Source organism: Macrobrachium rosenbergii, chromosome 58 (genome assembly GCF_040412425.1).
Source record: "Macrobrachium rosenbergii isolate ZJJX-2024 chromosome 58, ASM4041242v1, whole genome shotgun sequence".
In the NCBI taxonomy this organism is placed as follows: domain Eukaryota; kingdom Metazoa; phylum Arthropoda; class Malacostraca; order Decapoda; family Palaemonidae; genus Macrobrachium; species Macrobrachium rosenbergii.
In genome coordinates this window covers 14,892,121-14,917,888 of record NC_089798.1, presented here as the reverse complement: position 1 = coordinate 14,917,888, position 25,768 = coordinate 14,892,121, and the positions used below count along the sequence as shown (strand labels likewise).

Below are 25,768 nucleotides of genomic sequence, written 5' to 3'. Positions count from 1 at the left end.
GCCTCTTTATTGATTCTGTCATCAGGTTTTCCTAGATCCTTGTTTGTCATATACAACTTTCACCTTCCTTTCAAACTTCTCGCATAACTATTTCATAACCAACAATTCATCACCTCAGCTTATTCCTTGTCTAAGGCAACACTCACTGTTCCTTCCCTATCAAACTTTGTTATCTTTTTTGTTTTCTCAATAAAAATCCTATTCTTAGACATTTGAGACTTAACAGCTGCACAGTAAACTCGTCGTATTCACGGCTATGATATAGTTCATTTGTGAGTTATACGAGAGCTACTGATAACAGAAAACAATCTATTGTTCGCACTTGTGTTGACATGGTCATACACATAATTGTACAGGAGTAAGAACGTCTCTTTGACAGCAATGACGGGTTCTTGACGAATTTCATACTGTGCCTGCTCCTTTCGACATAATGTATCGATGATCAGTGTCGTGACGAGTTAGTTTTTGCTTTTGTCATGGAAGCTGTTTGAACGGACCCTCGGTTGTAGAAACGGTTACAGATGAAATGTCTTTGTTCAGTAGAATCCAGGTGAAAAAGTAACAGGTAAAAAAAGTCATAAAAAAGACACAGAAAAAAAAATCACAAATCTTTTCTAGATAGTGACCCCTAAAGGTTTTAACCCGGTCTGTACCCACCTTTGCGGCGTGTTTAATACAAGCCCGTTGGGGATTACCGTAAAAAATAAACAAAAGACTTTAAATATCATAAAGATAAAGACCCCAAGAAATATTAATCCTAGATAAAGACCCCCCGAAAACTTTGGGGGACGCTACCTAAGAAAGATCCAAAATATTTTCTGTTTATTACTTTAATTGCTTTAGTTGTCACCATAAATTAATGTGACTTTTTTCTTATGACTTTTTTTTCCTACTCAAAATATTTCTTTTTTTCTGTGACGTTTTTTCCTGTGATTTTACCGACCACCGTTCAGTAACCATAATGAAAATGGAAGAAAGAATGTCTAAGCACTAGTTCGTACTACAGGATCTAACAGTGGAATCATAAATACTTTGGCCGGTATGTGAGCATCCGCTTTAGGAAGTCTTTTTTTTATTATTTAATTTTCTTTTAAATGAGTCTCTTTTTTTTCTAGAGGGGCTTTGTCACTGCAAATGGCCAGTTTCCCAGAAGCTTGAGCAAGCTAGATTGAGGGTTGCTTTTACACTTGTACCTGCATAAAACTGTGTTTGTCGAGAACTGAGTCTTTTTTCATTAAAACGATTTATTAATCACATAAGGCATTTTATATAAAGAAGGATCTTACTTTATAATTACTCTACATATATACATGTATGTATGTATGTATGTATGTATGTATGTATGTATGTATGTATGTATGTATGTATGTATGTTCCAAAAACGCTCTGAAAAGCATTGAGCACTTTCAACCAAACTTGGTATACATATGACTTACTATCTCGAAAAGAACACTGTGGGGGTAAGACATCACTAGCACCTAAGGACACCAAAGCGGGTGGGGTGGAAGGGCTTTCCTGAAATGGGACTGGTTCTGCCAGTGAAACGGGGCTGCCTGTAGACTTAGTAATTTCTGTATAAATATGACTTACTATTTGGGAAAGAAACTGTGGGGGTAAGACATCAATGGTACCAAAGGGTGTGGGGGTTGGGAAAGGGTAACAGAGAGAGAGAATGAGAGGGAGAGGAAATGAGAGAGAGAGAGAGAGAGAGTAGAGGGGGTGTTAGGGAGAAGAAAGAGAGAGAGAGAGAGAGAGAGAGAGAGAGAGAGAGAGAGAGAGAGAGAGAGAGTGGAAGGAAATGAGTTGAGAGAGAGAGAGAGAGAGAGTAGAGGGGATGTTATGAAGAAAAGAGAGGGAAAGAGTCAGAGAGAGAGAGAGAGAGAGAGAGAGAGTAGAGGGGGGTGTTAGGGAGGAGAAAGAGGGAAAAGTGTGAGAGAGAGAGAGAGAGAGAGAGAGAGAGAGAGAGAGAGAGAGAGAGAGAGAGAGAGAGAGAGAGTTTATCGGTTGTCATTCAGAGTTTTCCCGGGCAGCATCGGGTTGTCAGCTAGTACGATATAAACAGTAATTCAAAAAACATGAAGACAGCCCTTTGGCACAAAACTAGCCAGTACGCTGAAGTCATTTGGCAGAATGATGAATAATCGAAAAGAAGAGAAGAGCAAAAATGTAAAATGAAACTTTACTTTAAATGATTTCAAAACAAATATGCATATAAAATATAACCAATGACATGATATCAGTTGTAAAGGAATGCCTTGGTGTGATTTACAAAATGACACGGAGCCAAAGTAGATCAATAGGGCAAATTGCTGACTACCGGAATCACCGCTGTTACACCTAAAATCACAGGAATGTTCATCATTTCATCATGAGTATATATGTTATGTGAGTTATATCATAAAATAAAGCTTATTAACGCATGAATAAAAATGTCATGAGAACATGGGGAGATCCGACCGACTCAACCCTCGATCACTCGGGGCCGAGTTGGGAAGGAAGACAACGAAACTGGGGTCTCGAATTTGACACTCAGATGAAGGACGGACACCAAGGCCACCGAATCATGATACCCTCCAAAATGATTACAGTTCCGGGAACAGAGTTTCGATCGAAAAATGTTGATTAGTTTCCCTTTTTCATATTTCTGGGGTCTTGAGAATCCAGAGGGAGTAGGACTTCCGCCGAATGCTATCAGGAAGGATTCCTGTGGAAAAACACGCGTGACTGCCCAACATTACAGTATGTTACGGAACAATAAACTAAGAAAAAAAGTCTGATAAGTAACAAGTAAAAACTTTATGCTTCATGGAGGGAATGGAAAATTACACATTTCTAAAGGGCCACGATCCTTTTTATCCGTTAGTTATTTACATATTAATTTAATGCAGTCATTTAGTTCGATTGAACCAACAAGTTGGGAGGACTGATGCGCTGGGAAAATCGAATTAGCTCTGCAGCAAGTCAGGATCGCAGACCCCGTTGGGAAACACTCAACTGAGTTCTGGACTTCATTCTTTGCCACATGCAAACGAGCAGCCATCTTATTCCTGCTACTGTCATTCATCCGCGGTTATAATTACTGAGTATGCCACTTCCCAGCCACGAGTTTTGAGACAAATTACAATACGCTCAATGTAAGCGCTTAGCCAGCGTTCACCCATGACATTTCAAGTTACTGATACTCCGAGCTATCTTTTATCGTGTTGGATTTCTTTGCAAAGTCATGATATGTTGCAAAGAGAGTCCAACCATTTATACTAAATCCAAATAGGGTAAAATTGCTCGAGGGAGCATTCTGAAAGATTCTCTCTGGTCAAAATGAGCAGGAAAGGAAAAGAAAAATTTTTTAAAGGGGATCATGCACTCCCTGGAGCGATTTCCCAAAAGAATTTTTATCATCTCTATAAAATCAGACGTTGAAAATGTATAAATATCATCAAGACGTGTGTGGCCTGAAAATCTTTCACTGCCAATAGCTATAAATATGATTTTTTTTATTTCCGCCGTGTTATCTACGATTATTTTATCTGAGATGGGAAAGGTTGCCTCCTGATTTTTTTAAATATCAAGCCGTTTCAAATCCAGATAAAAATACATACATAATGGCAAAGGTCTTTACCACATTCAAACTTCATTTGCTGAATCATGGACGAACCCTGTTGGTGGTAAAATTTCTACAACTAACCGGTTCTTACACCTGTACAAGAGGCTCATCAGCAGTACATTGAATCCTCTATATACGCTTTAACATTCATCCTGATCTTTCGTTTATGCTTACACTTCCTATCTAAGCCTTAATTCTATTTTCAAGCAAATAACTGTCTAAAATACCCCTCCTACTCCTCTCCCCACCACATTCATTGTCTTGTTCTTCCATTTACTCTATGCTGACGCCAAACTGTTTTCCTTATCATTTCCTCTTTCTTAAGTATACTTAATACATATAAACACTGTTCTTAGGAAACCATGTATGTCTGACACGGAAGCATCTTACCTAACATATCCATAAGACTATACTCTCATTTACCCCAAGAACTCCATACCCATCAACAATGCCCTTCTTTCTATTTGTCTTATCTCTGAATGTTCCCCAGATCTTGCCAGGCACATATTTAGGCTCTGAAAAAATATCTTTTTCTATCATTCTCTTCTATTCATAAACCGTAATATAGACTCACTATTACAACTTTTGCTGTTACCACATTCAATCGTACCCATATAGAATAGAATAGAATAGAATAGAATAGAATAGAATAAAGGATTTAGGCCCAAGGCCAAACGCTGGGACCTATGAGGTCATTCAGCGTTGAAAGGGAAATTGACAGTGAGAAAGTTTGAAAGGTTAAGTAACAGGAGGAAAACCTCAAAGCAGTTGCAAAATGAATCAATTGTTAGGAGTAGGTGGAGAGTCAGATGGAAGAAAGAGAATATGAACGGAGGTACAGCGAAAAGGAATGAAAGAGGTTGCAGTCTGGGGCCGAAGGGACGCTGCAAAGACCCTCAAGTAATGCCTACAGTGCACCATGTGAGATGCACTGACGGCACCTTCCTTCTTCTATTGGTGTCTGGGAGAAAATGCGCCAGAAAAGTGTGGATGATGAAGGAAGTAAAAAAAAAGTAGGAGCTGTTGAGGTCGCTAACCTCTGCAGAAAATGCCGAGTAAATAAACGAGCTGAAAGGAAAGGAATTTGGTTGAAAATGGATAGTTTGTCATCGCCTTTATCAAGTCTGTCTGTCTGTGTCTACAGTCGTTGAATAACAGATTATGGGAACTTTCCCAAAGGGTATTAAAAGTATTCTAAGATACACGCTATTTTATACGAATCTCTCTTTCCTTTCGTCTTTGTGACAATATCGAAAGAAAGACAGAATATTCATTAATGGGATAATTGATTTCTTTGTTATTAACTAGTTCAATGTAAAAAAAAGAGCTTTCTAAATCAGTAGCTAATGCTTTTCGCAAGCAGCTTGTAGTAATCTGCTAATGGCTTAGTCTCTTTCCGCATACTTAGGCGAGTGTAATCACGCCCACTCACATAGGACGATAGATGGATAGAGATTGCCAGAATCTATCGTGCATAGTTGACATCTGCGTGTTCCCTCTCTGATTTATGATTTTAGGCAGCACAACATATGCAGTAATATCTCATAAATAATTATTCGACGATTTTTTCTTACCGTACCCACCAAGACGGATACGCAAGCTTTTATATACGTACATATAACCCAAGCACGTACACATACACGAACAATCTATTACATACGTACATGCATACAAACACACACACACACACATATATATATAATATATATATATATATGTGTGTGTATACAAACATATATTATATTATATATACATTCACAGACACACGCACACACATAAATATATATTACATATATATATATATATATATATATATATATATATATATATATATATATATATATATATATATATATATATATATATTGTTTATATGTCCGTTTAATCCATGAATGTGGGCTACATGATTTAGTAAGTAAGGGTGTCCAGATAAATTTCATCTATATGAGAAGTGTTTGAGTCTAAGCGTATGTTTTTTTTTTTTTGCTTGCAGCCCTGTGCTTGGAGTTCCCTTGGCTGTGTACCTATACTTCTATTTGTCATAGTTTTCGCTTCTTTCGATGCTTCACTTTCTGCAGAAGTTTGAAGGAGGAATATTATCAGAACTTGAAAACGTCAAATACAGTTGATCTCTGTGAAGCACTTTCTGATCGCCGACTCTTTGATTTTGTGTCTCAAGCGAACTGGAAAAACTTTGCAGTGGAATTTTTCGATGTTAAGAGATATACAGTATTTTTGACATGAAATGAATAAGGTGTCAAGAAATGCTGGAAGGCTCAATACGAAATTCATTGCAAAAACTCTAAAATGTCGGGAAAAACCAGCTGACATTAGACTGCAATTTTGTCCAAAATTTACTTTACTTGAATAAAGCACCGCTGCTACACATCTCAGATATAATTTTGCAAAAATGATAATCCTTTCAAGCTTTAGCTGTACAAAAATATTACCAAGAATTTATCAGTCTGACGGCAAGTGATTAATTTTATACAGAAGTGGTCCTGTTACGAAACGTAAGTGTAACTGATGGGACCGCAATTATTAATAGAACGTTAATCGCTGAGATTAATATTTGTTTCCCAAAATTGTATGAAATCCTGTTAGTATTCCACAGAAATCTGTATTAGGAACGAGTTTCCATACGCTACCAAGTCAAAATGATATACCAGGAAAAGTTCTGATTATATTCTGGGTTTTCTCTCAGTCTTCCATCAAACCAGCGTTTGTTGCGAGATGCAAGTCTTTCTGAAGCTTTCCGGTATCTCTGCCAACCCTTCCATTTGAGTGTGAAGACTGCATTGACAGCGTTTCATCTTCCCACACGCCCAGGCTTTATATTTGTCTTGATGCGTAACATATACGTTATCACAGATTGGAACACATTTTCTACGTAATGGCCATAAATAACATTGAAAATGAAATCTATCTATTAAAGTAGTGAGTTGTAATGGAAGCAAATTGCTTATATATATAAGTGTTCTATGAATCAGTGCATCAAAAGCAACAGAGTGGCATCAATTTTGTCAAGTTTCTTTTCCATATTACCTATTATTCGTCTTCGTTATTTGTGACGCCGAGAAGCTGAGAAAGTATACAGTAGACTTGAAGGGAATCCGAAGGGGTACCTGTGAGGACTTTGACAAAGAAGTGGCTGACCTTAAAAATCATCCCGTTGCCAACAAACTGAAGGAAAAAAGTGGAGACGACTCTGCCTTTGTCTCTACCTAATGACATCTTATAAAAGCGAGAGCTTATATGAAGACTGAATATAAACACGCATTGCATTATCATCTGTTTATTATTTGAATACTGAACCATTTATTTTACTGCGCTTTTCTTTGTCCTAAGTTCTGCTGATGGCTCCTTCCAGCTCACTCGGGAATGTATATCTTTTCATAATCAGACCAAAGTTTGTGATATGCATGGCTACCTACGTAATCGTAATACATTCTCATTTTTGTCGACAATTATTGAGAGCGTGTCTTTAATGACTATCCTTAGTGATATCATGGCTCTAATATTATTAACATATCAATTTATCACTGACATTAGCTTGTTTATTTGACAACAAAAGGCAATCATACAAAAAGGCTCAGGGGATATTGGTCCATCAAAAGTCGAATTTTTATATTTTTGCCATAAAATTCTATGTGATTTGGATTCTCCTCCTTGAAGTTCGGCCTAAATCACCTTGCGAGGAGCCCGGACTTTGAGGTAACTTTCACTTTCATCAAAGTGGTGGAAAATTTCTTATCACAGTATCAGTTTATGAGACCATCGCCACCCAGGTCAAAACCCAAATGTTACACTGTGTAAGGAAAACGAGGAGAACCCTTGTCCTGAAAAATTTTGTTGTGCGTTTTTGAACTCAGTGCTAAATTGTATACCCAGTATAGTCGACTGTAATGGGCTGAAACCACTGACGAGAAAAAACTCAAATTTTAATTCCACATTCATCTTTACCTGCAGAACCTCTTAACAATAATTCTGTTTCTCTCATTTCCATCAAGGCCCCAATCGGAATAGTTAGGAACCATTCGAAGAGGAAAAGTTACGACCCATTTCCAGCTGGGAACATTTATTTTTATTTTGCATAGGAAGAGCCGAGAGTCATTCCCAATGAGAAAGGTTAGAGTCGTTTCCTAATGGAATAGGTGAGATCCACTTCCGGAAGGAACCACAGAAACACGCGGTGCTGAAATGAAGTCATGAGAGAATATTGTAACACAACCTAAGCCGACAGCACACCTGACTCGAGCTACGATCTGTGCCCTGACCTCTGCCCTAACTTTCTGAACCCTGATTTTGCAGAGGCAGCTGCAGCCGTTTGAGACATCTTCTGTGAAGCCTGGAACGCCGGTTCCCTCCAGATCTGCTGCTGGGTGTTATTCGTCTCTCTGCTGCAACAAAGGCTCCATAGCCAAAAGGTGACAAAGAAATCAATCAATGGAATCATAAATAAACAAACGGACGATGATGAGCGATCGCCGATTGACAAAGAAATGAGGCGTACTTCAGCTATACTTATACATTTTCCACAAGTACTTGTTGAGGGGTTCTTAGATCTTGTTGTCAAAATACTGGATGTTTTAGATTCTCTGAAGCAAAGCACCTTAGAACTAAACTTTTAACCAGCAGTATGTGAGATTTACTGTAGGCAAGTATCTTTCTGTATATTAGTTGATTGATTGACGTGTGGCTATTAAAGCTGGCGTCATAACATCTAGGTTATTGACACCGGTATATTAGAGTATAATGTATCCCATACACTATGATTTTTTTTTTACTAAAAGCTTTCTGTTGAGATATATCATAAACATAGACAGTTTACCTATGTAGTCCTTGTGGGTGTTACTTTTATCATCTTTGGTAGAAGGGCATTGATCAGAAAAAATAGTATATTTAATATTGTTAGGAATTGCTCGCCAGTTATGAAGCAAACTCAAATTTGAAATTCTTAGCAATATTGAAATATTTCAAATTAATTTTTTTGAAAAAAAAAAAAAAACCACTTAAAAACTTTCTCATGAATGGTGCTAAATTACTGACAGGGAATTATAAAGCAGAAAGCATTCACAACATTCACCTCCTAAGCGCATGATTATCCAGAAAGCAATTCTCCTTCAAGGTAATCCTTGGACCTCCCAAACTTAATCGTGCCTAAACGCCCTCATTTGCAAGCTGCAAGGCTCTCCTACTGATCGATAGCTTTGCGCTTCATTCGGCGGAGCTTCCGAGCAGTGCAGGAAGCGGGATTAGCCTCCCATTCATTCAAGCAGAAGTCACCTAACTCAGTGACAGTGGTATCGGTCACGCTCTATCAGAAACTCATTTCAATTTCCTTTGTTAATATCAAATGCTCTGATTCTTTTTTGTATAAGCAGTCATGATCATGACTTGTCTCACTTTCACTTTTTCCTGTTAAACATTATATTTGAAGGTATTTGAAATTTGGCACTGATCCTACAGTAGGTCCCTCTTATGTGAACAACAAACGAACTTCTGTAAACTTGTATGTCACTTTTATCTGCTCTTCATTCCTTAACCTGTTAAGTATAGATAGACTGTTAGCTATATTATGTACTGAAGAAATATCGTTGAATAAATTCTGTTACCGATGGTTTATTGCACTCTCCCTCTACAGGAATTTATAAATTTGAGCATGCATAGGCATTATATATATATATATATATATATATATATATATATATATATATATATATATATATATATATATATATATATAAAATTTCTGATTCACGTCAGGATCGAACCCAGGTCTTTCAGCTGAAAGGCAAGGGCGCTGCCCACTAGGCCATATAAGTCTAAAAGAAATTGGAACCTGAGAGCAACTGAAAGACCTGGGTTCGATCCTGACGTGAGTCAGAAATTTATTTCTGTTCCACACGTGATTGTGTGTTGATTATTTATTTATATATATATATATATATATATATATATATATATATATATATATATATATATATATATATATATATATATATATATATAGATATATATATATATATATATATATATATATATATATATATACACACACATATATATATATATATATATATATATATATATATATATCTCCTTTGATAATTTTACCTATCCTGGAAACGGGGGGGGGGGACGCTGTAGGGTTTTGAGGATTGGAGGCGGCTCTCATCGGAGTGAGCGGCACTTGGTCCTTGTAGTAATGTCTATTGTGGATTATGACACTTCCATATAATTAGCCCTAATTAATATAACAGATGAAAGTAGAAGCACTTTCACTGCATAGATAGAGAAAGAACATAAAAAGATTGGAGACTGCTCATTGTCTAATGCCACATGTCCGCTGTGACAGTTAATGTAGGTAGTACAATCCGGAGAAATACCCGAGTGTAAGGTTTTTCTTAAATGAAAGAAAGTATTATTGATTGCTCTCTCTCTCTCTCTCTCGCTAGAAGATGCAGAAAATAAGATTTCTAAACATAGACCTACAAATAATAAATCTCTAAAAAGTCAGTGCTCATTGTCCTGCTGTATTGTAACCAAAGGAATTTGGTCAACGATTTATCAAAAGTTATGGACTGACATAAAGGTGAAAATATAACCTGGGTCATAGCTTTGTTTAGGCCTGCACCAGAAATAACGACAATGAAGAAATACTTCTTTTCCAGTGAAACGTCACAAAAGAAGTGAACGGTGCTATTGGATAGTTTCATAGAAAAGTAAATTTTCACAAGTTGCCAACACTGACTCACCATAATCAAACGTTTTTGCATGTGTTGTTTGTTGAAATTCTACCAATTTCCCATAGAGAAGTCCAGGTTCTACGTTATCCACCATCCCTTCCCCAAAAGAGCGTGGGAGGGCCATGAAGAGGGAGAGTTGTTAAAAGAGACACAATCATTCTGATTCTAACAGAAAGATCACAAAAACAGTGGTTCTGTGGGAGGAGACCGAGTAACTTCATCTAAGCACATGACATATGTCATGTGCGGTAGATGAAGTTATATAATATATACTATATCCTAACATTTTCTAACGTCACAGCGACGCTGTTTTCTACCAAGACTCACTCAACCACCTCTAATACATCGTAAAGTAAAATGTCCTTACCTCCCTTAGGCGCCGTTAGCTTCAATCTCAAGGCACCCTAATATTACCTAGGAATAAAGCCTTGGTCACGTGACCACAAGCGAGCATTTATTAACCGAGATTGTCATACCACAATATTGATTCCTGTCTTCTCGGCACGAAAATGGCAGGTTAAAATGGAATAATTCGCACGAATGTAAAATCTTGATGGCTGCTCTTGGTTTCTTAGAAATGGCAGCTAATAATAGTAACACTTGAGACAAGAACCATCTTACCTGGTTCGAAGTCAGAGAGAGAGAGAGAGAGAGAGAGAGAGAGAGAGAGAGAGAGAGAGAGCCAAGAGAAATGGAAGGACTCGGCTAAAAATGAAATGAGAGAATTTGACCGTATTGACAGGCTAAATCTGGGTGATTTAGTTCTCCAGTTATCTGACGGGGACAACCCCTCTCTCGGCGGGAGGACAAAAGCTGATCACGCTAAAGGAAGCAGTTTATACAATTGGTGAGCTATATCCCAGTTACAGAGACTTGCACAGAGCATGCTATTTAAAAAAAACCGCGTTGTATGTAAGTAGCTCGAGCCTTCTGCATTGCTACAGATTCAGAATTCGACTTCCTTATTTGAAAAATAATACTAGAATTTTGCTTTAACTGCACTGGAACAATAACAGAACTCTGGATAAAGGCAAAACCATTCATCTCGTAAGACATTCCAGGGAAATAACTTCGGAAGTTTTCATAAATCTCAAAGCTGGAGCAGTCTCTGGAATCTTCTGTGTAGTTTATTCATAGAACCAACGTGACGCCATTAGAAATTGATAATGAAGAATGTGCAAGTCATTGATTCAGAGCAGAACTTTCTTTTAACTCACCAAATGTTTTCTCTCGTTTCTATTCATTCAGGGTCCCTTCTTTATTTAAATCACCTTTATACCTTTAAGCCTTCAAGATGCGCCGTCACTTACCATAACTAAACAGCTTTCTTTTGCTGTTGTCCTTTCTATGGAAATCTTAGATCTCGTGAAATGAACAATAGAGAAAACTACGAAGAAAAGCACATTTACTAAAAATTTAGGAATATTAGAGACTCCAGAGGCAAAAAATGGCCAAGAATTTAATATCATTGAAAGGAAAAGGAGCCAAGGATTGATCCGGTCAGTTAACGCTTGAATTCGAAGTTTCAGCACCGTTTGCGAAGAGGGACTTTTGACTACAACCACTTGTCTTAGAATTTTTGGCATCATATAGTCAGGTAGTTAAAAAGCCAATGACAATTTAAATTAGGGCCCATAACACGCAAATAAAACATGCGCTGAAGTTTCTTCGGCGCAATTGAGTTTTCTTTTCAGTGTATAATGCTGTATGAAACTTTCAGCCACGGCCCATGAAACTCACCCACTATCCGGTGGTGGCCTCAGCCACGGCCCATGAAGCTCAGCCACGGTCCGGTGGTGGCCTGTGTTGGTACCTACAGCGGTGTCAGATAACGGCTAACTTTAACCTTAAGTAAAATAAAAACTACTGAGGATAGAGCGCTGCAATTTGGTATGTTTGATGATTGGAGGGTAGATGATCAACATACCAATTTGCAACCCTCTAGCCTCAGTAGTTTTTAAGATCTGAGGGCGGACAGAAAAAGTGCCGACGGGCAGAAAATAGCCATCTCAATAGTCTTCTTTTGCAGAAAACTAAAAGCAGAGAGCGCTGGGATTAAAACGGAGTTAGGTGAGATTATCTTAGCAAGGAAACTCTCCCACTGGTTTCACCACAATTGTTTGATTCAAATTTGTCTATGAATAAGATAACGATTGATTTATTTTAATACTGAAATAATTTCGGGTTAAGTATCAAGATCACTGATACCGCAATCTAAGGAAAACAAGACTCTCAAGATCCCTCAACATAGAAATGGTACGCAACTGATAAACTGATGCAGATTAGACTCTGATATGAGACTTCCATGATAGTTATCTTGACAGACGCCCACATCACTAAAATTGTTAAAGCATAAGGTAATAAATATGTACTAAAGCATGTACGTGAAGACTTATGAAAGCGAAGAAGATTCATATTGTATCAGGTTTCATCTGCCCCTATTGCAGAGTAATACAAATGTTATGCATTAGTGATGATTTCCTGGGAAATTTAATGCCATTAAATAAAATCGAAATTTAACAGGAAGAGAAGAAAAATCTAAAGCTTTTAAGTAGAAGACACACACACACAAGTTTCCTGACGAGAAGAAATTTTGGAGTGCGAGGACACGTTCCCATGGAACTGGTAGGAATGAGAAAGACTGCAGAAGGAACAACGTCAACTGCATCAGAATTATGGAGACACGACAGATCAGCGACATCAAAGCAGTAATCTCCCAGGAAGGGTAGTACAAGAAAAAACCTACATGTAGAGAGGTTCCATGAACTATAGAAGCCTAAGCTTACTCTTTATTACCATCTGTATTTTGTAGTTGTGTATTTCTTGTCTCAAATCTGCCGACTGGGGAATGGATAATCTGAATTAAAACCAAAGTAGGCAGTTTTAAAATCTGTAGAATTTCAAAAGAGCTACAGTATGTGAACTTTTTAAGTATAGGGTAATCATTCCTATACGTTTCTGGACTAATATTGACTTAGAACGGGGCTGTACCCACAACTAGATTCACTCCACCCTGTTCAAGGTCCTTATTGATGTGAACAAAGCGTCGCATAGTGAAAAGTTCCTTAGAAATATGGCAGGATTTTATCAAGACGTAGTATAGGTCACTTCGAGAGTATTTAATAGGATAACTAAGAAAGGTTTGGTCGTTAACTCTGACTTGGAATGTCATTTTCAGCCTCTCTCAAATAGCATGGAAGAGAGACCACTTCAATCTTTGTTCAGAACATCTGGAGGTGAATGTTCTTGTTTTTGAAACGGCAACAGTCTTTTCATAAAAATCACAGGCAAGACACCCCAAATCATAACATTCCGAACATTTTCTTTTACACGTCACAGAACCACGATAACCTAATTGGACGTATCCAAGATTATAGCTAACATAACTACTTTTTAGGCTCCGGAGTTAATAGAATTTCGGCCCCTTTGTCGTTTAACGGAACTGCGTTCTTATTAAAAAAAAAACTGCAATTTTTGTTGTCACGTAGACAAAATATCACTTTAAAATAAAATAGTAAATAAGTCTAAGAAATGAAGGTATTACAAGCTTAAATAAAATTAATATTATTTTCTTTTGCCTCTTTCATTAGTATTTCTAATGCTTAATAATATAAAAGAGGAATCTGAAAAGGGAGTTTACTTTGGTTGTATCATATGGTCACTTGATTCCAGTGATTCTCTGGCTAAAAGAGAACAGAGCAGGGGCCAAATCTAAATAACATTTGAGTCATGTCAGGGCGAATAATTCATAACCTCTTTGCCATTTTTATATGTTACTACTGAATAGTTCGTTAGTTGTTCATTATTTGCAGAAGACCTCCAAAACCGACGATTATGACAAATTATTTTTTTTTTTTTCAAAGTTAGCGGCAGCAACAAGCTTTATTTGACAGAAACGATGGACAGGGATTGCACAACGGTGAAGGAAAGCTGAAGCATTAGTGAAGGTAAGATGATATTAAATTTTGTTCACGGGGAGATTCCTATTGAACAGTCAGTCACTGACCCGGTGCTGTAGGTAAACATACTTCCCGGAATGAGGATATAAAAGCAGTTGAGAATGCACCAACAGAAGTCTTTAGTTCTCCGTTGCGTGATGTGAGTCGCTGAAGTTTACGGAAATATATTTGTCTCGAGGGAAAGATGACCTGCGCGTGACCGATTGCCATTAACTGGAGAAAATAATGATGAACAGGGTCATCGCTGTGAGAAAATGTTCTTGCTGGTCATAAATTTCTGACGGACATAGTAATGTCAACACCAAGTCTACTATCTCTGGGGTTACGTGATACTTTAAAGATTTTTGTGCCTGACGATAAATGTTGTCAAAATATTCTCACTTGTTGAGCGTGAGCAGCTCCTGTGTCAATACAAGGTAAGAAGGGGTTTGGAAATTCCTCGCTTAGATCATAGTCAGCTGACAACAACTTTGAGGTTAAAACAGCTAACAGAAATTGCAATGAAATGCAGAAAGAAATACCTGTCTATCAGAGAACTGTCACTTCCATATACACAAGATATATGGCGTTGATATATATATATATATATATATATATATATATATATATATATATATATATATATATATATATATATATATATATATATATATATATATATTTATATATATATATATATATATTATATATATATATATATATATACACAGTATATTGTCACGAAGCGTTCCATGTACCTGGTTATTACACAACTAATCACAGATTTCGAAAATTTACTTCACTTCAGCCAGATACCTGAACTCTCACAACCATAAAGATTATGACTGAGTACTCTAAAGGTAACAGTGATCCCTTTAAAAAACTCTATTAATCAAGTGAAAAATCAGACTAAGTTTATCAAAAGAAGTGTGAGGTATCAACAATTAAACAAGAAATATACTAGAGAAAAAGGGCATCACTCCATCAAACAACTTTAACTATTTCCCTGGTCTTAATTCTCTTCAGCAAAACTAAAGGAACAAAACATGTTTATCACCTTGCCTTATGCACACAGGTAATCCTGTTCACTGGTGGTCAACAAACGAAACACTGTTTTTAAAAATTTTAAATACAAAAATTTATTTTTAAATAAAAAATTTATAATTAGAATTCACAATCTGGAAAAATGTACTATTACTTGAGAACAACACAGAAATTTCATTAATTCTTGAGTCAAATTATTAAACAAAACTAAATCACAAAACTTTAATTTATCAAGAAATTAAATTAATCAAGCAAAATTTAAACTATCAAGAATTACTCAAGATTTGAAAAGACAATCTTAATAAATGAAAATTAAATCAAGTATGCAATGTTAAATTATCAAGAAATATTTAAAATGCTGAGTAAATAAATGTTAAATCACCAATATATAAAATGTGAAAAATCAAGAGATTGCAAACACAAGAACACACAAAAATACACAAAAGATTTATTTATCAATAATAATTTCACTTAGACAAAAATTCTCTTAATATACCTTATTATACCATGGAAATAAGTAAAATTCACTTTACCTTACACAGATTTGTGAAAATCTTTGCAAAATCACTTGCAGCTGCTTTAGATTCACAAAACGCACTTTTTCGTTGGGCGTCGTTACAACTTTTCCTATGTTCAGATCTCAGAAGCTCAGATTAACACCAGTGACCACAAATATTTTACATTAAAATTCTCTCTTTTGAAGAAAGAGAGGGGGAGAGAGAGAGAGAGGAACCTATTCTAACGGTCTCTGAAATCAGAATGAGCAACTTTTAGGATTCCAGTACGAAATGAAACAATCATATGACGTCATTAAGGCATTTTGGGGAATGAGATACAAGAGAAAGTTCTAGAAGAAGGAAGCAAAATGTTTTGAAATGCAGTCTTACAAAACATGGCACAATCAATTGAGACATGTACTCTTACTCTCAAAAGGGCATACGTGATTTAAACAAAAAAAAAAAAGTCGTATGGGACTCAATCAGAACAATACGTGATCAGAGCAATGTAAATAACATTGCAAAATCATTCAACTTCTTCCCATATGAGACAAAGCTTTTACAGAAATCTTAACGTAATCAAAACAGACTGCAACTAGTTAATTATGACTGGCATGTTTTAAAAACAAAACGAAAAACCCGAGTTAGTTTCCAAAATGGAGCAGCTATTGTATCTCTCGACCTGTCAGCGCTTTATCTTTCACGATGACAACCGAACAAAACAAAGCCACTACAACACCTTCTAAAAACATAACAAACATCTCACACGTCTCGAACTCTCGCCTTACCCGCGCAACAACTTCTCGCTGCTGGGAAGAAAGGGCGTTGGGTCGGGTATGATACATGAAACATACGCTACCGGGGTCTAAGCGATGTCAGGCAGGGCAGCCGATCGAGACTACAGGTCTACCCCAAAGCCAAATCAAAAGTCCTTCAAAAGAAGGCATCGTGCTTACCCCATACAAAAATGGGAAAAAAGCACGTTAAAAGACGAAGAAGAAGAAGAAGAAGATGACAACCGAAGTGAAACAAGCCTTCACAGAACACACACACATGTTGCTCATATACTGCGCCACTATTAAAAATGTACTATTAGTTCTAAATTACACTGTTAAGTTATCTAAACCACTAACTCTTTTGAGATCTGATACTACACTGTATATGATATTTCAACAATTATTATTATTAGACATAAGACATGATAAATAAAAGAGTAAATATATCAAAACTATAGGATGATATACATATTACAAGGCAACATCTTGACATCTTGAAAATATATATATATATATATATATATATATATATATATATATGTATATATATATATATATATATATATATACTGTATATATATATATATATATATATATATATATATATATATATATATATATATATATATATATACATATATATCCTAGGTGTAATATTGAGACAGGAATGTCATTGTCAGTGTAGTTGAGACTAGAAATTTGTTTTGTTCGTAGCCTGGTGGCGGCAAGACGAAGATTCAAAAGATAACGTTGTGAGTCGAAAATTTTTATATTCAGTTTTTATATTTATTTTTTATTTCGTTCTTATAATGTTGTAATGTATAAATATTTGCTACTATTCACATCATATGGCTGAACTTTTTTTCTTTAAGAAGTAGTAGCAGCATCTGGCACCCTTTTAGGTTGACACCTCTGAATGTAAATGTTAGATCCACAATCGAAAATTGGGGATTTATTGAGGGGGAGCATCAGAAATCACTGGCAGCTGGATGATGGATAGGGCTGAGGCACTGAACGCTTTGTCATTTCTGCTTCAACTTCTGACACCTGGCAGATGGCCTTGGTTTAAAACCGATTGGCAATGGCAGATGTTTTGGTATTAGTCAGTCAGGAACTGTACGCCACGAGGAACTATCATTCTTTTTGTGTAAGGTTAACCAATGAATCATTCGTGGATTTTGCCATATTAGTATATAGGCAAAATTTAGAAATGGTCCCTAGTCCCAGTCAAAAAGGAATACTAAGATTCTCCCGGTTTATGAACACTACAGATGAATTAAAAGATACTGAAACCCAAGAACCCTAAATCTGATTGGTATGATGCAAAAGGCAGCAAATGAATTCAAGAAATGTGGACTAAGCATCTTTGTTGTTTGTGGATCAAGGTGCAAAGGAATGGAGAAGAGAGATTGACTGGGGATAAAGTGTTTATAGATTTAGGAATAGCAGATGGAATTGTTAGAGAATGAATAGGCATTTAGTTTTAACCAAACACAGAAAAGGCACTGACGGACCGTAGAGTCATAAGTAGTATCCAGCTGCCAGTGAGATCTTAATGAAAAAGTTCAATTTTTGTATCATAATGTGCTATATTCCATGAAATGAACTTTCCAGTGAAATAAAAAAAATAACTCTATACAGAACAGCAGAAAGTTACAGGTCGCACTTCTGAAAGAGATGCGAGTTATGTTGTTGGTGGTATGAAAGCAAAAGAAGGTAGGAATTATGAGGGTATGGAGGATGTAACGGGTAAGGAAGGCCTTGGAGAGACTGCCAACGAAAATGGTGTGCAATTTATTAGTTTTTGTGATGCAGCTAATTTGATAATTGGAAGTACTTTTTCCAGCACAAGGTCATGCATAGATACACATGGAAATATCCAGATGGCAGACATAGTAACCAAACAGATCAAATAACCATTAATCAAGAGAGAAAAATAACAAATGTTATGAGCTATAAGGATTGGATGTCGTCAGTGATCATCAACTTGTCCTTGACACATTGCAGCTTAGAAGCACACAGCAAAAAAGCTGACAGAGCATCTGCTTTTAATACAATAAAGGTTAAATCCCCGAGGACTGAATAAACATTAGGAATGTAAAGCAATCTACTAGAAAGGAAGTACTGGGATATGGGGTAACAAGACAGAAACCTTGGACATGTGATAAGACATGGGATAAGACAAGCAGTATAGTAGAACAAAAGGTACCTGAAGACAAATTTCAAGGAGGAGATCAAGAATGCTAAGTATTTAGACTAAATAGCGAAGTGAAATGAAGTGCAAGAGCAAATCAGACAGAAAACGTTGATGACGCTGACAAGGCTATAAATTCAATAAGTGGCACCGGTGTTAGGGTGTCCCACAGAATTATTAATGAAAAAAAATATCCATCGTTGAAAAGAAAATGGGAAAATCCCGTCAAAAGGAGAGATGGGTAAATAATAACATCAGAAGAGAAAGAGAGGCAAACAGTGGGCTGGATATTTTGTGAGATTATGTATAAGGGGTATGAGGGGAATAATTTGACTTGTAAAAAAGAAACTGAAGAGGACCTGAAAGGACAAGTGAATGAATCACGGCTTTTGAAGTTGATTCAGTATCAAAGAATTTTAGGGGAACGAAGTAGATACAAAGTTAAAGCAGATGGATCTTGCCAAGCGAATAAACAGTAGCCTAAATTGTGCGATGCTACAACGGAATGTTATTTCACTTTTACTGTCTTCCTGTCTCAAAGATTTTATGACGAAAAATATGGTCAAAGATGGAAGTAAAAAAATTATTTGGATAAACGATAGACAGTTGAAAGACTTAGAGTATGCAGATGATGATGTTTAAATCAGCAAAACATCACAATATTTGGAAACTGACTTAACAGAATGTTTTATGTATCTGGAGAGATAAGACTCAAAGAAACACCCAGAAAAACATGAAAAAAGAAGCCAGGGTATGCACAAAGCGATGAAATAACACAAGATGTGAAGGGGGAATAACAAATCTTTGAAATATATATATATATATATATATATATATATATATATATATATATATATATATATATATATATATATATATATATATATATATATATATATATAAGTGAATGACTGAAAAAGCCAAATCAAACAGTGGCCAGGCGATTAAGGTTAGGATATCAAACAGACTGAAATTAACTTTAAAAGTAGGATTATACATAACTCTAGTATAAACCACACGGTTACGCAGACGTAAATCATGGTATGACAATGAAATATTTAAGAATTTATCGATTAAAATCTCTAAGAAAAATTTTAAGATTCAGAGCAGGATAAAGGGAAATTACTGAAATTTCTTACGTAAATGAGTTTACGATGAAAATGAGATATAGATGGCTAGGACATATCCTTTGCACACCGCTAGAGAATAGTACTTTATAGTGTCAACTGGGCTCCTGTGTGCACCAGAAGAGTTGGAAGACCCAGATCTACCTGGATAAGAACTATGAGAAGGGAGGCTGGAAATGAATGGTGACTGGTGGAACTGGAAGGGATTATACTGTGTATATATATATATATATATATATATATATATATATATATATATATATATATATATATATATATATATATATATATATATATATATATATATATATAGAATCTACTGGTCACTTTTACCAGACACATATGTAATTCTAATAGCCACAATGCCCTCTTAACTTCTCGAATTCTTTGCGCTTTTTTTTTTATGCTTGTAACTACAGAAGCCGTGAGATCAAACACAAGAAATTGAAGAGACTGTGATGGCCGGTCACGGGAAACGACCACCACAGTCTCTTCAATTTCTTGCGTTTGGATCTCACGGCTTCGTAGTTACAAGCATATCCGAAAAAACAAAAAACCACGAAGAATTCGAGAAGTTAAGAGGGCATTGTGGCTATTAGAATTACGTGTATATATATATATATATATATATATATATATATATATATATATATATATATATATATATATATATATATATATATATATATATATATATACTCTATCCCCTCCAGATCCACAATCCCCATTCATATATATGTATGTATGTATGTATGTATGTATGTATGTATGTATATATATATATATATATATATATATATATATATATATATATATATATATATATATATATATATATAAAAATTTCTATCACAACAATGAGACATTTCATTATATTCACAAACATTGAACTATAAATGTTGTTGAATATCCAACTTGCTCTAACTCTGAAAGATTACTTAAAGGGAATTATAACTGATAAGTGGTTAATCACCTATCAGATTCGAACCTCCGACAGCAACTACCTCCAACTTCAGTGGCAAGTTCACAGCTCAGGTGGTAAGAGAAATATATATATATATATGTATATGTATATGTATATGTATATGTATATGTATATATATATATATATATATATATATATATATATATATATATTTATATATATATATATATATATATATATATATATATATATATATATATATATATATATATGAAATGAAAGCATGGGAACGTTTCAAAAAATAAATTTCTGACTCACATAGAGACCGAATCCCAGTCTTTTAAGTGGGAGTCCAGGGTGTTAGCAATTCATCTGCATAGGTCATAACAGAAGTTGGAGGCTAAGTACTCCGTACCTGAGGTTTTTCCCGGGCAGGCGCCTAGCGCCTAACACACCATCTGCTGGGTCGGGAAGTTGGGAAAAATTCGTTAGTATGTTAGGCACCAGGCGCCTGCCAGGGAAAAACCTCGGGTACAGAGTACTTAGGTTCTAACTCCTTTCATGGCTTGTGCAGATGGATTGCTAACGCAATATATATATTTATATTTGTGTGTGCGAGCGCACGTGGGAATGTGTTTATCTTTGTGAACTTTGCGAATATACATGTGTTTTCCCCCTGGCATGTCAGACGCCTAGATCTTTAATTAGATCGTCCAGCATTTTACTCCTTGGCAATTAATGGTAACATTGCCGTCTTAAATGTGATCGTGATACGGCTCCAGTGTCTTAATCACAAGTTTACTTGTTTGTAAGTCTAACGCTTTGCCGGATGATTATTACAGACGAAGTATCGTCCAAAAGTTCTCCAGGGACTCAGAAATAAAGGGAATTGTTTGAAGGTGGCTATCTCCTTAGTACTACCATTTTGCAGCCTTCAACCACCCAGAACTAAGTGGTGTCTGTAAGATTTTGGAAAGAGCAAAAGTAAAGACAATTAAAAGTATGTAGTCATCTCTCATTCAACAAGAGCTGATCAACAAGATCAGATAATGCTGCAAAGTGAGCACACACACACAAACACACATATATAGCCTATGTGTGTGTATATACATACATACATATATATATATATATATATATATATATATATATATATATATATATATATATATATATATATATAGTATATTTAAAGGTCTAATCTTATTGATTTTGTTTTGAATTTCTTTCCATTATCTCCTAAACTTCATAGCCATTGTTGAACTTGGGAGCGGCAGAAAGTAGAAGAACTAAGATGTTATGGTTACCCTTCTACTACAGTGTTCTATCGACGAAAACGGAATTTTAGAGGGAGCCTATAGACATTTTGTCAAAAATAATTTCGAACGTCGAAATTTCAAATTTAGTTTTTCCCTCGAGCATTTCTCTTGTTCGCTGTCCTAAGAAACCAGAGTCTGAGGTCACTCAAATGAGATACATTAAACAAAAATACCTCGAATCACTAAGATATGAAACTCTGGAGAGACCACTGGAACGAGACTAGTAGAAGATCTACTAAAACTATACACTTATATATCTATAGATCTAGAATCCAGAATGTAAGCAAGAAATAAAATAAAAGAAAGGACAGAAGAAGAAATGTAAGAAAAATACCGTACCCTGTTCCAGGAACGGGCAGAGGGGGCGGGGTGCTGTGGGTGCCCAATCGCCTGCCCCTTTGCCCCCCACGCCCCATAAGTGCCCTTTTCTCAAAATTCAAGATAATATACAGACGCTCTCCTCACTTTTAAGGACGAGCCCATGCTTTCAGACACACGATGGGCTCGCAGAGAATCAGCTCTCAGTGCTTTCAGCAAAGTTTTCAGAGCCTTGAAACAGCTTCCGGAAGAAGTAACACTGAAAGTTCCTTCAGATGCATCAGCCGGAGATGCATCAAAAGTATTGAGGAGCATAGGTTTTGAATTTGTTCTCTGTCTCGAAATCACAGCCACTGTCTTTCGGGAGACTGCGTATGCATCTCATGCGTTGCAACAGCAAAATCTTGATTTGTCTCAAAGAAGTTTTCAAGAAGGCCTAGGATAAAGCTGAAGTCATGGACATAGACATTCCATCTGTGGTTCTTGAGTCAAGCAGAAGGAAAACCCCTGAGCGATTCAAGTACAGTGCCACATCTGCAACAGAAGATGAACAGTTTCGTAGCGTGGAGCATTACTACAGGGTCAAAGTATTCTATGCGTTCTTAGATTCACTTATGCAGGAGTTGGAGCGGAGGTTCAAGCGTGATGGGGGCTCGACTTCGGAAGTCCTCAAACCTTCTTCAGCCTGACGGAGCGGGATAGATGGTTGCACACTGCTGACGAAAAGTCGCTTAACTCAGTGCAAAAACTGTGCAAGTTTTATGAGATAGACGAAGTTGACAAGCTCCAGTCAGAACTGAAAGTTTTTCATTCAGCATTTCCTTATCCCTCACTAAATGCAGTTGGCAGTATGCTCTAAACACTGAAAGAGGACAACGTTCAAGAAATATTTCCGCATTTTTCCAACCTACTGAAGATTTATGCCACATTGCCTGTGACAGCTGCTACAGTAGAGAGACCCTTTTCCAAACTAAAACTCGTGAAGACAAGAATTTCGTAGCCTTTGTGGTAAGGAAAGGTTGGCTGATTTACTACTGCTGGCTATAAGGAAGGATTTTCATGTCAATCATGATAAAGTCATAGATACTTTCAAGAACATTGCCAACAGAAAGTTACTGCTGTGAAAAACTGAAAACCACAGTCTGAGCGGATATATGCCTTTTTTGTTCATAACTGGGCTATTAATACAAGCCATACCATAGTCACTTCTTATTTATGATATATGAGTCTTAAAATATTTTCATACATATAGCTCACACACAGATGCATGCATACATTTTATAATTATATGTAGATATATGTAGATACATCTGCCAGATACATATGGACAGCATGTAATAACTGGTCTTTACTGTCACCCCCATATATATATAAAATATATATTATATATATATATATATATATATATATATATATATATATATATATATATATATATATATATATATATATGCCATTTTCTAGTCCTGAGCACCTGCCCGTTGATTTAATGTGGTAAGGTAGGCTAAAATTCTGAAAACGACCTGTCACATAGATGACGCTTTAAAGGATGTTTATATAAAAAAAATATAAGAGGATTTACTAAACTGACACTGTATAGTTAACATAAAAAAATATATATATATATAAATATATATATACACACATAACAAATTTACATATACTATATATATATATATATATATATATATATATATATATATATATATATATATACAGGTATGTTGTATGTGTGTTGTTATATTCCCTATGTTATGGCAATTTATGCTAGGATGCTGAGAGATAAAATATCCTTTTTTGCAATTCGTCTCTATAGGGGGAACTCAAGGAGCTGCCATACAGCGCAGTTTCAAAATTACGTTTTCACCGAACATTAGAAGTCTATAGCATCTAGTACAGTGATCATTACTGCCATAACGATCGTAATCAAGAGTAATTTGGCGCTAAAAGAATCGCCATGCATCTACGCAACAGTTTTTGCTTTATTATTATTATTATTTTTTTTTTGCATCTCGGTTGCATTACTTTTTTTAATCTAATCTTTTTGAATTCAACTGACGGACTTTTTTTCCTCTTTGAATGATAGTTTCTCTCTTTCTCTCTCTCTCTCTCTCTCTCTCTGCTATTCAATATGGTCAGTAACTATCACATGATGACTCTCCCTCTCCTCCCATGATAAGACTACCAAGAGATAATTACGTCGAGCCTATACGTAGTGTCAGGGAAATGACTTTCGGAATAATAATAGGCACAGAAACAAAGGAAACCTTTGTTGCATTCACTTTGTATTGTCAAAGTATGCCGGAACTCTTTAGAAATTAGCCTTCATAAACCTGTGATGTTCTTGACGTTAATTACCACCTTTTTAGCCTTTGGGTGTACGAACGGATAAACGAATAATCATATTATAGGTCCCTTCGACCTCACTGGAAATATTCATTGATGTTATATCTTGGGGATGATAACGTGCACCACTTTGGAAAGCTCGTTTTAAGGGTTACTTTGCATTGCAGCTCTCTCTAGGTTACTTTTGGGCGAGGCGTCCGGCCTGCCTTGTGCAAGACTATTTCAGCGAAAGCTAAGGAACTTACCCTCGAAAAACAAGCGCAGGTGTGGATGAGTCAGGTGGGCAGAAGAGAAAACTAAATCTATTCCAACAGAAGCTATTGACACCAGTCTCAACTTTTCTCGTTTATCTCGCCGCTGGATGAGATGCGTCAGTCTAAAACTGAACTGGATAACCAAGGCAAATAACCTCAAGGGTAGTTGTATTGGAAAAGGGACAGGCAATCTGAACCCTTTTGAGAAGACCAAGTTGTAGGTATAACTTATTTGTTAATGCTCAAGAGGGGCCGTTTACTTATCTTTTGGTTAATTCTACAGAAGTTATCAGTACTGCTGGCAATATTACCGTTTGTGAACTTAAGCGAGGGTATAGTGACAAAAACGTTATTGATATAATAATAATAATAATAATAATAATAATAATAATAATAATAATAATAATAATAATATGAAAATGATGATGTTCTGCAATATTAGAGCTGACTATCAAACTACTTTGCTGATAGAGCAAATTATGATATGCAAGCCCTTGAACTTAGCACCAAACATGATAACTTTGGAGATCGCAAAATAGTCACACACTTCTAATAGCCTCTGCTGCTAACCATAGGATTTCTTTCACCCGCTTTTCGATAATCCATTACACAACATACTGGCCCCTCAGCTGTTATTCATTACTTTGAAAGTTGCTAGGAACTGATGTACTTTTCTG

General features: G+C 36.0%; 2 protein-coding genes across 2 annotated transcripts in view; both read left to right on the top strand.

Annotated features, from left to right (window-relative positions):
* The window catches only part of LOC136837321 (uncharacterized), a 20,303-nt gene extending 11,691 nt beyond the window's left edge, over positions 1-8,612 (top strand). The window contains exon 3 of the mRNA XM_067102083.1: positions 7,916-8,612. Coding sequence (XP_066958184.1) covers positions 7,916-8,035 — 120 coding nt within the window. The 3' untranslated portion in view covers positions 8,036-8,612. The remainder of the gene's footprint in view (positions 1-7,915) is intronic.
* Positions 1-25,768, top strand: part of w (eye pigment precursor family transporter white) — a 164,296-nt gene that overhangs the window by 79,511 nt on the left and 59,017 nt on the right. The window lies entirely within an intron of this gene.